Here is a 13,383-nt window from a genome sequence, read left to right as displayed (position 1 = left end):
CAAAAATAAAGTCTACCCTCTTGAATCTTATATTATAGTGGGAAAGACAGATAATAAATAAATAATTATAAAATATGCCAAGTGATGATAAATTCTGTGGACAAAACAGAGAATAAGAAGTAATAGAGGAAACAGGTGCTGGTTTAGCGGGAAAAAGCAAGGAAGGCTCATTGGAAAATGATGTTGAAACAGAAAAAAAAAAAATTAGGTGAGGAACAGGCAAGTATACATATCTGGGGCAGAAGTATTTCAGATTGAGAAAATACCAGCTGTGAAAAAAGATATGTTTAAGTAAGTGGTCTATTAATTTCTTGTTGTAACAAGTGACTACAAGTTTAGTGGCTTAAACAATACAAATGTATTCACTTAAAATCAAGTTGTTGGCAGGGCTCATTTCTTCTAGAGGCTCTAGGGAAGAATCTATTTCCTTGTCTTTTCTAGCTTCTAGAGGCTACCTACATTCTTTGGTTCATGGCCTCATCATCCATTTTCAAAGTCAGCCTCATAGTATCTTCAATTGTTCTTTACGATCTTCCTGCCTTCCCCTCTTGTAAGGACATATATGATTACTTTGGACCCACCTATTGTATCCAGAATAATCTCATTTCAAGATCCTTTACTTAATCACATCTGTAAAGCCCTTTTTGCCTTGTAAGGTAACATATTCACAGGCTTCAGGGTTAGGATTTGGACATCTTGGGTGAGGGACATTATTCTAAGGCAAATGTTTTGCAAACTTGACTTTGCGTTAGAATCACCTAGGAGCTTTAAAATATTCTGATACCTTGTGTGCACTCCAAAACCAATAATATCAGAATGTCAGACAGTGTGACCCAGGCAGCAGTATTTTTTAAACCTCTCCATGTAATTCCAATGTACAGTCAAGGTTGGGAACCATTGAGTTAATTTTCTGGTGTAGTCTCTCACTCTCTACCCTACCCCTAAATCTGCTACACATGTCTAAATACAACTGGGGACATCCTACCTACAGAGTAATGATAATGCACATCGAGAGCCTTTAGTGAATAGCAAAGGACTCCAGTAATTGTAAAATTACTTCCACATATGAACTGGAGTAGCCTGATTGTACAGATTGCTACATGGACAAATAAAGGAAAAATGACTCCTTGTACAGAGCAAGTTACCCCTTAAGAGGGAGGCTGTTTCTTATCTGTTCCATTCATGTAACTCAGCAACTCCAAGAATGTTGTAAACTAGAAATGGGATTTAAGTAGAGACCCTGAATTATATAGTAAATTTCGATTAGATAAATGTCTTGTACATAGTAAGTGGTCAGTAGATTGTTGATGATTTGAAGATTCTCTTTTGCCCTGGAATTAGACATTAGTTCTTTCAAAAAGATTTTCTTGTCTACACACAGAACTGAGTTAAAGACTACTATTAAGTCAACATAGCTCTGTAAATTAGTTTCACACTGAATTATATGTCTGCCTCATTTCAGTTTCTTTGAAGTCTGAGTTTTGTTCATTGGTAAGCCTAGTACCTACCACAGGAATGAGAAAAATCATCTCTGAATGAATACATGAGAGCATACCTCAGGTATCCTTGTACTGTGACACAGTCATGCAGCTTAAACTACAGGAATTGGAACCCTACACATCCCAGATACCCGATGTATAGAAATTTGCAGTGCTTTCCTTCTGCTTTTTTAAAATTAATGAGACTTTCCTCTGTCCAAAATGAAACCCTTGATAGATGAATAAAATTCAATAGTCTAAAGTTATTGGTTAGTTAGTTATCAATATTTTTAGAAGCAGTATAAATCAGACCAAACATGACTAATGTGACCAACAGATTGATAGCTCCCTACATAATTTGTTATGTATTTTACTTTTTTTCTGACTTAGTAGCCTATTATTAACTATAAACATAGTCACTTGTTATTGTATTAACTTTTAAAAAAAGATATCTTTTACTTCAGTTATATGAAAATACTTGAGTTTACTCAATAAGAACATTCTCTAAGTCTCTGAAAATGGAGTTGAAATAAACATGAAATATGTCATATTTTAGGATCAGTTGCCTTCTGGCACCATGAACCCTTTATGTTCAGTGTTTTAGATCTTATCATTTTTGTTTCATAGAAATGTGTGTGTGTGTGTGTGTGTATACATATATATAGAGAGAATATTTATACATTTATAAAGATAATTTAGATATTGAAATGACTAGAAGTTTTGAGAAGACTAATGATATCTTAACTACCTTATGTCTTCTTTAGGATTTTTAATTTTCATAATTTTTAATAATGATATTAATAAAGTAGAAATCAGCAGAAAGATCATACCTTCTGGAAGTCATAGACTTGTGTATTAACTTAGAAAAGACCAGCTGATCTAGCTTTCTGCTTTGGTAGCCTGGACACTGACTCTTGCCAATAGCTTGGAGTTTTCAGACAGTAGGAGACTGATTGTATATAAGACTAAGTTAGACACCAGAAAGCCAATTGATTAATTCCAACAAGAATGACAATGGTCACACAGACCATAAATACTACAGTTTGTCTAATAAATGCATAATCTTCTTGTAGTCAAGCTACATGTGAAACCAAGAAATAATTAAAAGTCTCTTTATTGATTTATTCTGATAAATCACTTCACAGAGACGTGAAATTTTTAAATCTCTTCTGTCAGCCCATTTTCTATGTGGGAATCAGAAGTTTGCTTGGAGAGCATGGAAGCAGAACAGTGAGAGTTAAATATCATTACTGGTGAGAGGGATTATGTATAGTTTCATATAATAGTTTGGTGATAGATATGGTATTGCCTATGAGACTAAGACTATTTGAATTGTGTTAACAGGTCCTTACTTCTTTTCTCCATACTTAGAGTATATTTGAAGTAAACTTTGCCAATGAGATAAAAAATAGTTACAGATACCTTAAATGTGTTGTCCCAGTCTGCTTCTTCTATAGATGGTCCTTTCATGGTAGCCACTAGCCTTACCTCCTCTTTCTCTGTTCTTCAGTTGATCAAGACACCTACTATTAACATTTCTTTTTTTATACTTACTAGTACATTTGATTGGTTAATTGTCATATGTGACTGGCAATGGATGATTTCTCTATTGTGAGGCTTTGTATTTCATGTTGATTTTACAGTTTAACTCCTAGAGGCCATCAATCTGCTTTCCTCATTTTAGAGGGTTTTTTTGTATGTTTTTTGCAGGGGCTCCACAGCCCCATACTATAGTTTTAAAGTTTGTAAAATAAAAAAAAAGTAGCTATTGTTTATTGAATGTCTACTCTGTGCTAAATGCTCTACAAGTCATTTTTCATATGGTACACAGTTCATTGTCAAAAAGCATTACTAGTAGATATTGCACCTTACTTTAAAGATGTGTAAAATTGAGATAGATTACAGTAAGTCTCACAGCTTGTGAGTAGCAGAATCAGTATTGTAATCCGTATTTGTCTGCTTCCAAAACCCTTACTTTTTCTACAGTGCTATTATTTCTTAATAGAATATCTTTAACACTTGAATACTTTTTAAAAAAACTTCTAACACTAAAATAGTATTATTCAACAAAGATTAGAGACATTTCTTTTAGTAATACATTTTTAATTTAAAAATCAGTGATATAAATGAAGAAAGTGGTGTTGCAGTTAGTTAACACTTTCCTGCCTCCTATCCCACTGGCTAGAATAAGAGTGGATAATCCTACAAACACATTTTGTTTGTGGAACAAAACTTACAGCTTTTTCAAGGACAGGTCAAGTTGTAAATAGAAGAGTTTATTTTTTTATTAAAAACTTAAACTCTGTATAATTTATGTAAACTTTTAATGAAAAGGAACTATTTAACTAAAAATATCTGCCACATATTTTTAGCCTCTGATAATATTCTCCAATCAGTACATAAGTACAAAAAATGTTTAAATTTTGTTCAGTTATCTTAAGTACACTGTCATATAGGCATTAGCTCATGAAAACAAAACATCTTTATTTGTTCTTTTTTTACTTGGATATCTAAGGAGTAAATATGTCTAAATCTTTCACAGAATTGTAGAAATAAAACTGAAACATTTTTATACTCTTACTTTCTTACTACTTTGCAAATATTAGAGCCAGATGCCTACATTGGGTGATTTAGAAAGTAAGGGAAAAATTTCAAATGGTTCAGGATTAGCAATGAGTGTAAAATGTGTTCAGTTATTAAGCTTTAAACAAATATCAAACTTTTTGTCATGTGGTCTAAGGTTTACATATAACCAATATCTCTATATGTCACAGTAATCTTTTAATAAAATGCAAATTTGTTATAATAGGAATCATTCATTTATTTCATTTATTTTTTTGACAAAATAAATTTTAGCCATTTCTCTTTTTTTACTGCCAATGGCATTTGCTATCTGTACATATTCTGTCTTCAAGAAGGTCTATCAAAGTGTAAAACTAGATGGGTATTTTTCTTTCCTTTAAAATGGAATGGTCTTTCATTATGCAGTATTCTTAGGTGAATTCTCTTGTTTAAGAAGCCAGAATATAAGAGAGTGCTATATTAGTGTATTATTCTCACAACAAACAAGCACTGTTCTGTTGCTACCTGCTTGGCCATTGTTTCTGATTGTGTGTGCTTTGCAGTGGTATTTGGATGGTTTCCTGCTCTCTGCAAGCACAAAAAGGCATTTCTGTTACAATGGCCCCTAACCACACAATGACGGCATTAAGGATTTATGTGGAGGTTTCATTATTTTCTCCTCTTTTGTTCCTTCCAGGATGTCTTCCAAGCGACCAGCCTCTCCGTATGGGGAAGCAGATGGAGAGGTAGCCATGGTGACAAGCAGACAGAAAGTGGAAGAAGAGGAGAGTGACGGGCTCCCAGCCTTTCACCTTCCCTTGCATGTGAGTTTTCCCAACAAGCCTCACTCTGAGGAATTTCAGCCAGTTTCTCTGCTGACGCAAGAGACTTGTGGCCATAGGACTCCCACTTCTCAGCACAATACAATGGTAGGTTTCTCATGGTCTATTGTGCCTACACTCACTTTTTGACCAGTGTAGTCTTCTAATAGTTTGGCTTCAGTCCTTTGCTATATAATTATTATCTACTTAATGGCCATATGCAAGATATACTCCAAACATCTTAGAATTCTTTATAAGTAAATTGATTCCAGTAGGGAGTATAAGATATGCTAGTTTTTTGTTTGTTTGTTTTTTAAGAATTCCGCTTTTGAGACACACGACTTAATTACAGGGAAAAAAAAACATGTAAATATAAGAATAATGTTAAAGTAACACATTTAAATTAGCAAGAAAGATACCATGCTATTTCTAATAAAAGATTTTTTCACATAGAGTTACAACATAGTCTGAACAGTTTCACTGTAATAAATCCATGTTTTTCAATTTTTTGCTTTGTTCAGATTGGAGATTCCAGTATTCCTTACAGGACTGAGAATTTTATAGAAGAATATATTTCATAGACACTATAGTTTTCTAATGTGACCACTATAATTTCTAACTCTGTACCATTCATGCTGTTGTTTGGATAAATCAGTATTCCCTGGTGCATCCTATTCCAGAATTTGAAATTCAGGATAATTTATCTGGCCTCTCATCCTGGGGTCTGGATCACTGGGAAACTGGTTTTGCAGATGAGAAGAAAGAAGACAACACAGCATCTTTGGCTGAAGCTTAAACAGCAGACGTACACAGATAAGGCTTTGGGGTCCATTTTAGGGACTTAAGTATGTAGAATCAGCAAGGTGCCAGGGCACTTAGGTGCCAGTAAAGCCACCCTCACCTTTTCAACATGGCTGCTTGGGTGAATGTCACGTTTTTGTGACCTCTCCTTCTTCAACTTCAAGAATGCCAGTGCCATTAATTTGATTATACCAGTTTGAACCAGATTACACCAACAAAAATGTTTGATCACATATTCTCACACCTTTAAAGACAACTCTGATTCTGTTAAATACTTTTTTTTGCTTTCTCCAGGAAATTATTACATATCATAAATGTGGTTGGTACTGTAATATGCTGCTGGTTTATTTTATTGCATTACTGTATATGGAGTTAAATCAACAAGAAGCATCAAATATCTTCTAGTAGCTGTGAATTAGACACTATTTATATTCATATTAGATTTAAATAGTCTCATTCAATATTTTAAGCCTTATAGGTAAAAATTTGCCTGGGTGTTTGACTTTACAAGATTTTTCCACCAAGAATAATGTTTTAGCTAACACTTATGTAGCACTTACATAGATGTAATGTTTTAAGCACATAATATATATTAACTCACTTAATTCTCACAATAATTCGATGAGGTATTATCAATCCCATTTCACAGATGAAGTAACGGAGGCACAGAGAGGTTAAATACCTTGTTCCAAATTATAGCTAATAAGTGGGAGAACCAGAGTTTTACTCAAGCAGTCTGATTTGGGCATCTGTACTTACAATCATTATAAGTTCTTCACAAGGTGCAAGCGTGTTTTATTTTCTCATTATCTCTTCTTTGGCAAATTAAATCATACTATCCATAATTTCTCCCTCTCCCTCTACTATGAGTTCATGTTAGTTGTGTGCAATGATATAATGTTTTGACCTCCTCTCAAAAGAGTTAAACTAGGAAAAGAAAAGGGAGAAATGGTAGTACACAGTTCCACAGAGTAAGGCTGTCAGACTCCCCATTTGACATTGCATCATTGCTAATGCCTTTTCTCCCAATATTTTAACCATTGCTTTCTCTCAGGGAGTAACCTGTTGAGAGTGCTTCTTGGTTTGGTTTTCTCGTGATACTATTATAAACATAAACATACAAATTTGAAAGAGTGGATATAAAAGAAAACCACAGATAAAAGGGAGATTATTTTAAGTATCCTCGAAGTTGGGAATAAGTATATTAAATTATATACTATAGTTGGCATGAGGGGATACTGTGATGCAGGATGTTAGTGAAAATGAAACCATTCAATTTGTAATGGAGCATTCAGTTCAGCTAAATAAAAACTATGAACTGCCTACTTTTACCAAATTTTTTGTTGTTAATGTTGGATACTATAGAAATAGATTTTAATAAGACACAAATCCTTTTCTCAAGTAACTTTACCTAGAGCAGAAGTTCTTAATCAAGCTGTTTGGATCTCCTGAAAATTAAAGTAGAATTCTGTATTTTCACATGTGTGAGTAGGAATACGGTTTCATCAGATTTTCAAATAAATCTGTAACCCAAAAAGATTAAGATCTACTGTTCTGGAAGTTAATACAGTTTGGATACAAATGACTTAACTTATTTTTAGTGACATCAGCACTGATGATTTCTCTTACCGTGTGTCTAATTAGTTTCTAAATTTGTTTCTGCCTCAAATGTTTCTTGATTCCACCAGCTTTTCATCTCTTGAGTAGAGTCTTGTAAGAGTCTCCTATAAGATCTCCAATTTTCAGCCTCTTCTCTTTTTTAGTCTTTCTTTCATCTTCCACTAGACTTATTTGCCTGAGAAATGAGTTGCATTATTTACCCCACTTTGGAAATGAATGTGTGTCCTTGTTGCTTATAGGATTTAGTCTAAAACTCTTTGTCTTAAGGTAAAATTACATAGACTAATACCAAACTATGGTTTTAGTCTCCTCTCCTGCCACATCCTGCCATGGACCCAATATTCCAATCATGCCAAGTTTTAGATATATATTCATAAACATACCAAGGGACCTCAAATAATACAGCTTCATTCTCTCTACCTGGAAAACCTCTCTCTTTTTATATTTTACCTTCCTGGTAAATTGTATATATCTCCCACAAGACTAAGTTCAGAAATTGCCTCTTCTTAGATACTTTCAATGACTTCCCAAGGCAGAATGGTTCCTGCATTATTCTTTTATCCATGACACTTGTTTACATATTTTCTCATGGCCTATATTATAATTTATGTGTTTAAATGTCTGCTTTTCTATGCGCTGTATGTCTCCTTGAAGGCACAGTCATATATACATATGTATATTGATATTTCTGATACCAGCATATAATATATATTTAATTTATGATTACTGATTAAATAGCAGAGTTTATGTGGATGATTAAATATATGTTTTGGGCAAAGTTGTTAAGACACTATTCATAGTGAACATGCTGGTTTTCTAGAAATTTTCAAACAAAAAAGAATCTACTAATATAGTGTATTCAGAAAGCAGAAAGTATGTTATAATAGCTATGATATATTCAGCTGTTAAGCTGATTAAAATACATTTTACCCATTTATCAAAATGATTGAATATATTTATAGAATTGTTACCCATCACAAGTACTTTTTTTTTCTTGGATTCTAGGTCATTGTCATACTCGCATAACATGTCCTTTTATTTCAGTAGGAAAATGCATTCTCTATTTTTTTTCCTATTCAGTATCTTTAAAAACAGAGAGAATGTTTTATGGTCTTTGTATCATACAGTTCAATTAAGGAAAAAAAGCCTGATTTTTAGATTTCATTTCTGTTTATGTGTGACATTCATGCTCCATTCTTAAATAAAAGAGAGATATTGAGAAGTCTACATTTTGTATTGTCTACATAGTTTAGAGACAAAGTAAAACTGATGAGTAATTCCTGTAATGATAGCTTGAAGTTATAGAGATGCCTTCAGTATAAAATTTAAGTTGGAAAATAATTCCTGAGATAAAAGTTCTGTACACTTCATGACTATTGCCATATAAAGATTTTGATAAATTAGGGTCTTTTGTTTATATTGAGGGTATACAAGTGTTAATGTTTGGAATTACGTGAGATAAAGGTGTAATTCTTCCTTTCTGATGCTGTCTTTGTTACCTTAATATTTTGGAGAAGTAAAGTAGGTGCCTAATTAAGAGCCACTCCCAAACAGCTTTACCTCTTATGGATACTCTAAGTCCTTCTGTTCTTGGAGGTTTTACTCACTATTCAGAGTACACTATGGATGAACTGTACTAAGCAGATTATATACATATATTTATAAAATACTGTAGGATTTCTAATCAATATAAGATTGAGACATGGGTATTAAGTATGAAAAAGACTGTTGGTTCTTTCTCTGAAATTCTCATAATCTTGCCAAACAATTAATAGCAAATTTTGATTCTTTTATAATCTTCAAAAAGTAAAAGGCAAGGTTGGCAAGTTCAATTCTGACTTGAATGGAAAGGCAGTCCTGAGCTTTATTTTTATGGAAGGTCAGATCTACAATTCTTCTCCATCCTCCTTTTTTAAAACATGGATTTAAAGGCTGTCACTTCAGAGTTTCAGAGACAAGCAAGAATCATTATAATTTCTGGCTCATTTAAAATAATAGTTCTGATATAGATGGATTTATTTCATGATGTAAAGAACTATGCAGAATGACTTCATGTCAATCAACATGATTATTTATGAGCACAAGGAGGGAATAGAGTAAGTCTGAAGAGAAATCAAGTGTAGCATTAGAGGGAGCCGGGGGACGCTGTGGTGGCCATGTTGGTGCTCATTTTCTATCTGGTTGCGTGCTACTTGTGTTGGTTAGATTGTTCTGGTGTCAAACGTGACATGAAATGAAAATCTTCACTACCTGTGGTTACCGAATTACCAGTTGCCTTTTTTTTGCTCCCACAAAAAGAGTCTACTCTTATCTAGGCCAAACTGTCTTTTGACTCCTTAAGTTCTTCTTGAGTTGTGTGAACAGTTTTGTGTAACTGTGGAGTGGCTGCTTCCCACAATTGATTTTAAAAATATAAACATTTACTTTAACAATACAATATTTTATTAAAAAATAATTTGAGTAGCCCAGTCTACAGATAGCTGAATTTCATAAGAAATAAAAACTATGTTTGTGTGAAATTTTCTTAACATTTAAAGATGTAGTTGATTTGGAAATATGATACTGTAATATATTTTAGTATATCACTTATTTTTTATGTTGATAACATTTTTCTGGTATTATTAAAGAATTATAGGCATCTAATACATGGAGTTTAAAATACTTTTGATGTATCTTAATGTACTTGAACATTTCAAGGAGACTAGTTATCATAAAGCGACATGTAGTACAAGTCAGTTTCTTCCCAAAGTTCATCAAAAGAAGAAAAAGTTTTCTTCTTAAGTTGTTCTCTAGAAGTTGAACATATAGCTGAGAACCAAGTATAACATTATAGCAAAGCTCCAATGTATGAAACGCAAACTTAAACACTGAAAGAATTCATTCGGTGCACAGGACAGAGAGAGGCTTTTACTTGCTCAGGCTCACTGTCAACTCCTGGGATTCTTTATTTATCGAAAATAATTTTAATTGCTATATTATAGCTGTTTCTCGAAATATCCGTTATATAAATTTTGCTTACAATCTAACAGTCGTTAGTAATGTATTTTTGATGTGTGACTAGAATAATGTTATGTGCGAAGTACTGTTCAGAAAACTTAAGAAGGAAAAGAGAAATTGCATGTGCTATTTAAAAATAAGTCGCAGATTAAGACCTTAATTATGGTATGGTAAAGATTCCTATTTTTATATGGTAGTTTTTATAAGCTTTTAAATTCCTGGTTACTTTTGTACATCAAACTTAGTATAAGTTATTATGATGCTGTAATGCATACTGATTGTTAACACCAGTGCGGTTATTGTGCCAATTCTAATAATGAGAATTTCATTGTTTAGGGAGAGCAGTCTCCTATACTCTAGACAAAAAGTGTAATTACTTTTGAACGATGTGGAATGTTCTCAGTTTAATAGCATGGAGAATAAATTCAGAAAGATTCAGATAAAGTAAGCTTAGAAGCCATATGTGCAGTGTGGCAGTGTAAAATTATGATAGAAGGCAGTATAATTCTACACACACATACAGGATTTCACACACTATAAACTGTTTTATCTGTAAGAGATAGGCTTGCTTATCTGAACAAGGCCAATTCAATTGAAAAGAGGTGAAAATGGTGACAAGTTTGTATTTGTTTTTTATGGTAAATTGATGTTTATCATACAATGAAATTACATTGTTACAAACGTTATTCTGTAAATGTTGTCGGAAAATACCACATGAAGCTGTTTATCTAGATATAATTCCAGGCTTGTGTTTGAATGTAAGTGGTTCAATCTTTATACTTGCATTGTTTCTGAAAATTACCCCCAGGGCTAGCAGGAATGAGAATGTGAAAAACAATCAGTTGGGGTCCAACAAAGCCATTGGATAAGTTGTGCAATAGATCGTTTTGTCCTATTGCCATACAATTCCATTCCATCTGGTTGGGGGAGGGTCTAACATCAAGTAGAGAAAATCTTGATTCATATGATGTCCACAGTATTCAAAGTGCAACTATTGAGTTGAAAATTAACTAGGTCTTGAGAAATTAATGAGTGTACTATCACATTTTAAAAAATAGCTTTATATGGGAGTTGCAAGATAGCTCATGATACCTAATGAGGGTATAATTTTAGTGTCCCACATAGTGCTATGTACTAACAGGGGAATAAGCAAAAACTTCTAATTGTGTGGTAAAGGGGGATCATGTGTTCACTTAAGAAGTTTTGACCTAATGGAATTTAATGGCCATCATTTAATAGGGAGTGTTGTGGAAAGATTCAACTCGAATAGATACAGTGAATATCTATCAGCAGAGATATAGAAATAAAAACTAGTCTCTTTCCTCTTGTAGCTTTTTGTATAATATTGAGATAAGATAAGCACAAAAATCAGCATAATGTTATGTAAAATATTAGGATCCTAATACAGGCTAATAAGTGCTAAGGAGATTCACAGTTGAAAGGTATCATTTGTGGGAATCAAAAGTAGATTTACTTGAAATTGTTTCTACATAAAAATTACTAAATGCCAAGATATTAAAAATATACACATCATATCAATTATTAGTGCAACATCTTTAATTTATAGTATAGTTTTGTTTTTGCCATAATATTTTTCTCAGAAGAAATAAGAAGGAAAAAAAGCAAGTTAAAACAGTACTGAAGACAAGTTATACTGTAAAGGACTCAATATGAAATATGAGAAATTTAGTAAAATGTGCCTCATATTAATAGGAATAAAAACAACTACTTTAGTTATTGGAATTTTAAATATTTTCTTTCTTTGTCAGGGTGACCATCTTGAATGAAGTGGAAAGAATAAAGAAATACTTGACTAAGATACTGGAAATAGGGATACTAAGAAGCAATGCTAGAAACTTACTTGAATAGTATTCCAGATTTTATGGAATGGATAAGTGTCCATCTCTATATCATTTGTCATTCTAGGACCTGCATAATAAGATCATTTGTATTTGGATGTTAGAAATAATGAAAAGTATGAGAACCAACCTCATTCTGTATCTTAGATGCATTGTTTTCAGTGCTTCCTCATTTTCTTTGATTCTTTTCCTCCTTTCCTCCTCTTCTTCCTCTCCCTTTCAATTTTCCTCTATCAGAAAACATTATTAATGGGTCCTCTTGTGGATCTCAATGGAGCCATTATCAGGAAGGGTGACAGGGTAGGAGAATCAGCACCATTGTACTCTGATATATACTTCCTTCTTATTTACATATATTGCCTCTTGGGGATTTGTCAAACTTTCTTGCAGTCGGCCTAGGTTTCTCTTACTGTGTGTGATTAATGGATCAATTGGTTCTGTGATAAAGTTTTCACTGATTTTGAGTAAACAGGGACAGTGTAATGAATTCTTTACAAAATTATCTGGTGTATTTTTTCTATTTATTCTGATTATATTCTTTTATTTTATGAGCCAATGTTGATAGGAAATGACAATTTTATTTTTAATGTCCTTACATGGGAAAAAAAAAAAAAACCCTTAGAATTCTATATTGGTTTCCCAAATCATTTTTTTTTAATTGCAGTTATCAGCTAATCCAAATGTCTGGGGTCTAGTGCTGTAGTGGGTTCCTGCACCTTTTGTGTGCCTGTTCTATCTTCCATTCTAAAATTTCTGACAGCCCCTGCCAGTATTTTCTATCAGATCTTGATTGTTTTTTTAATTTAGTTGATTTTTGTTTTCATACTTCTTTCCTAAATTTGAAATTTTATCAAGATTGATAAAAATAAGAAATAGGGAACAGAGATCATTTACATAACTGAAAAGTAATTTTGATGTTAGTGTCTCTGTATTAACTTAAGTGATAACAGCAATGTATTTGTCATTATTTCTTCTATTATACTTGCTAAGGACAGTCAGTCACCTGAGGGAATTCAAGAATGGGAATTTTGCAGCGTGAGTACCTGAATTCTAGGAATTAGAATGAAGGCTACAAAACTCAGTAATTCAATTGCCAATGAGACCTCAATGGATTTCAAAAACACTTACACTATATTTCCTCTTGGCTGTAGATACAACTATCCACTGCATCTAAAAAGGGAAAAAGTGGTCTTTGTATAGCAGCCTCTTTAAAAAAGCACAACTAGTTAGTAGTCAGTTTGGATC

The 13,383-nt window shown here is 32.9% G+C and overlaps 1 protein-coding gene across 4 annotated transcripts in view; it reads left to right on the top strand.

Moving 5' to 3' along the window:
- Nucleotides 1-13,383, top strand: part of SOX5 (SRY-box 5) — a 674,508-nt gene that overhangs the window by 346,793 nt on the left and 314,332 nt on the right. For 3 of the 4 annotated variants that reach the window (XM_011363057.1, XM_011363055.2, XM_011363056.2), the window contains one exon: nucleotides 4,738-4,969. In XM_011363057.1, the coding sequence (XP_011361359.1) occupies nucleotides 4,739-4,969 (231 nt within the window). In that variant the 5' untranslated portion in view covers nucleotide 4,738. The remainder of the gene's footprint in view (nucleotides 1-4,737; nucleotides 4,970-13,383) is intronic. The other variant, XM_011363058.1, reaches the window with a different exon arrangement.

This window comes from Pteropus vampyrus, unplaced genomic scaffold (genome assembly GCF_000151845.1).
Source record: "Pteropus vampyrus isolate Shadow unplaced genomic scaffold, Pvam_2.0 Scaffold82, whole genome shotgun sequence".
In the NCBI taxonomy this organism is placed as follows: Eukaryota; Metazoa; Chordata; class Mammalia; order Chiroptera; family Pteropodidae; genus Pteropus; species Pteropus vampyrus.
The sequence above is the reverse complement of the archived record's forward strand: the minus strand, read 5'-3'. Positions and strand labels throughout refer to the sequence as shown.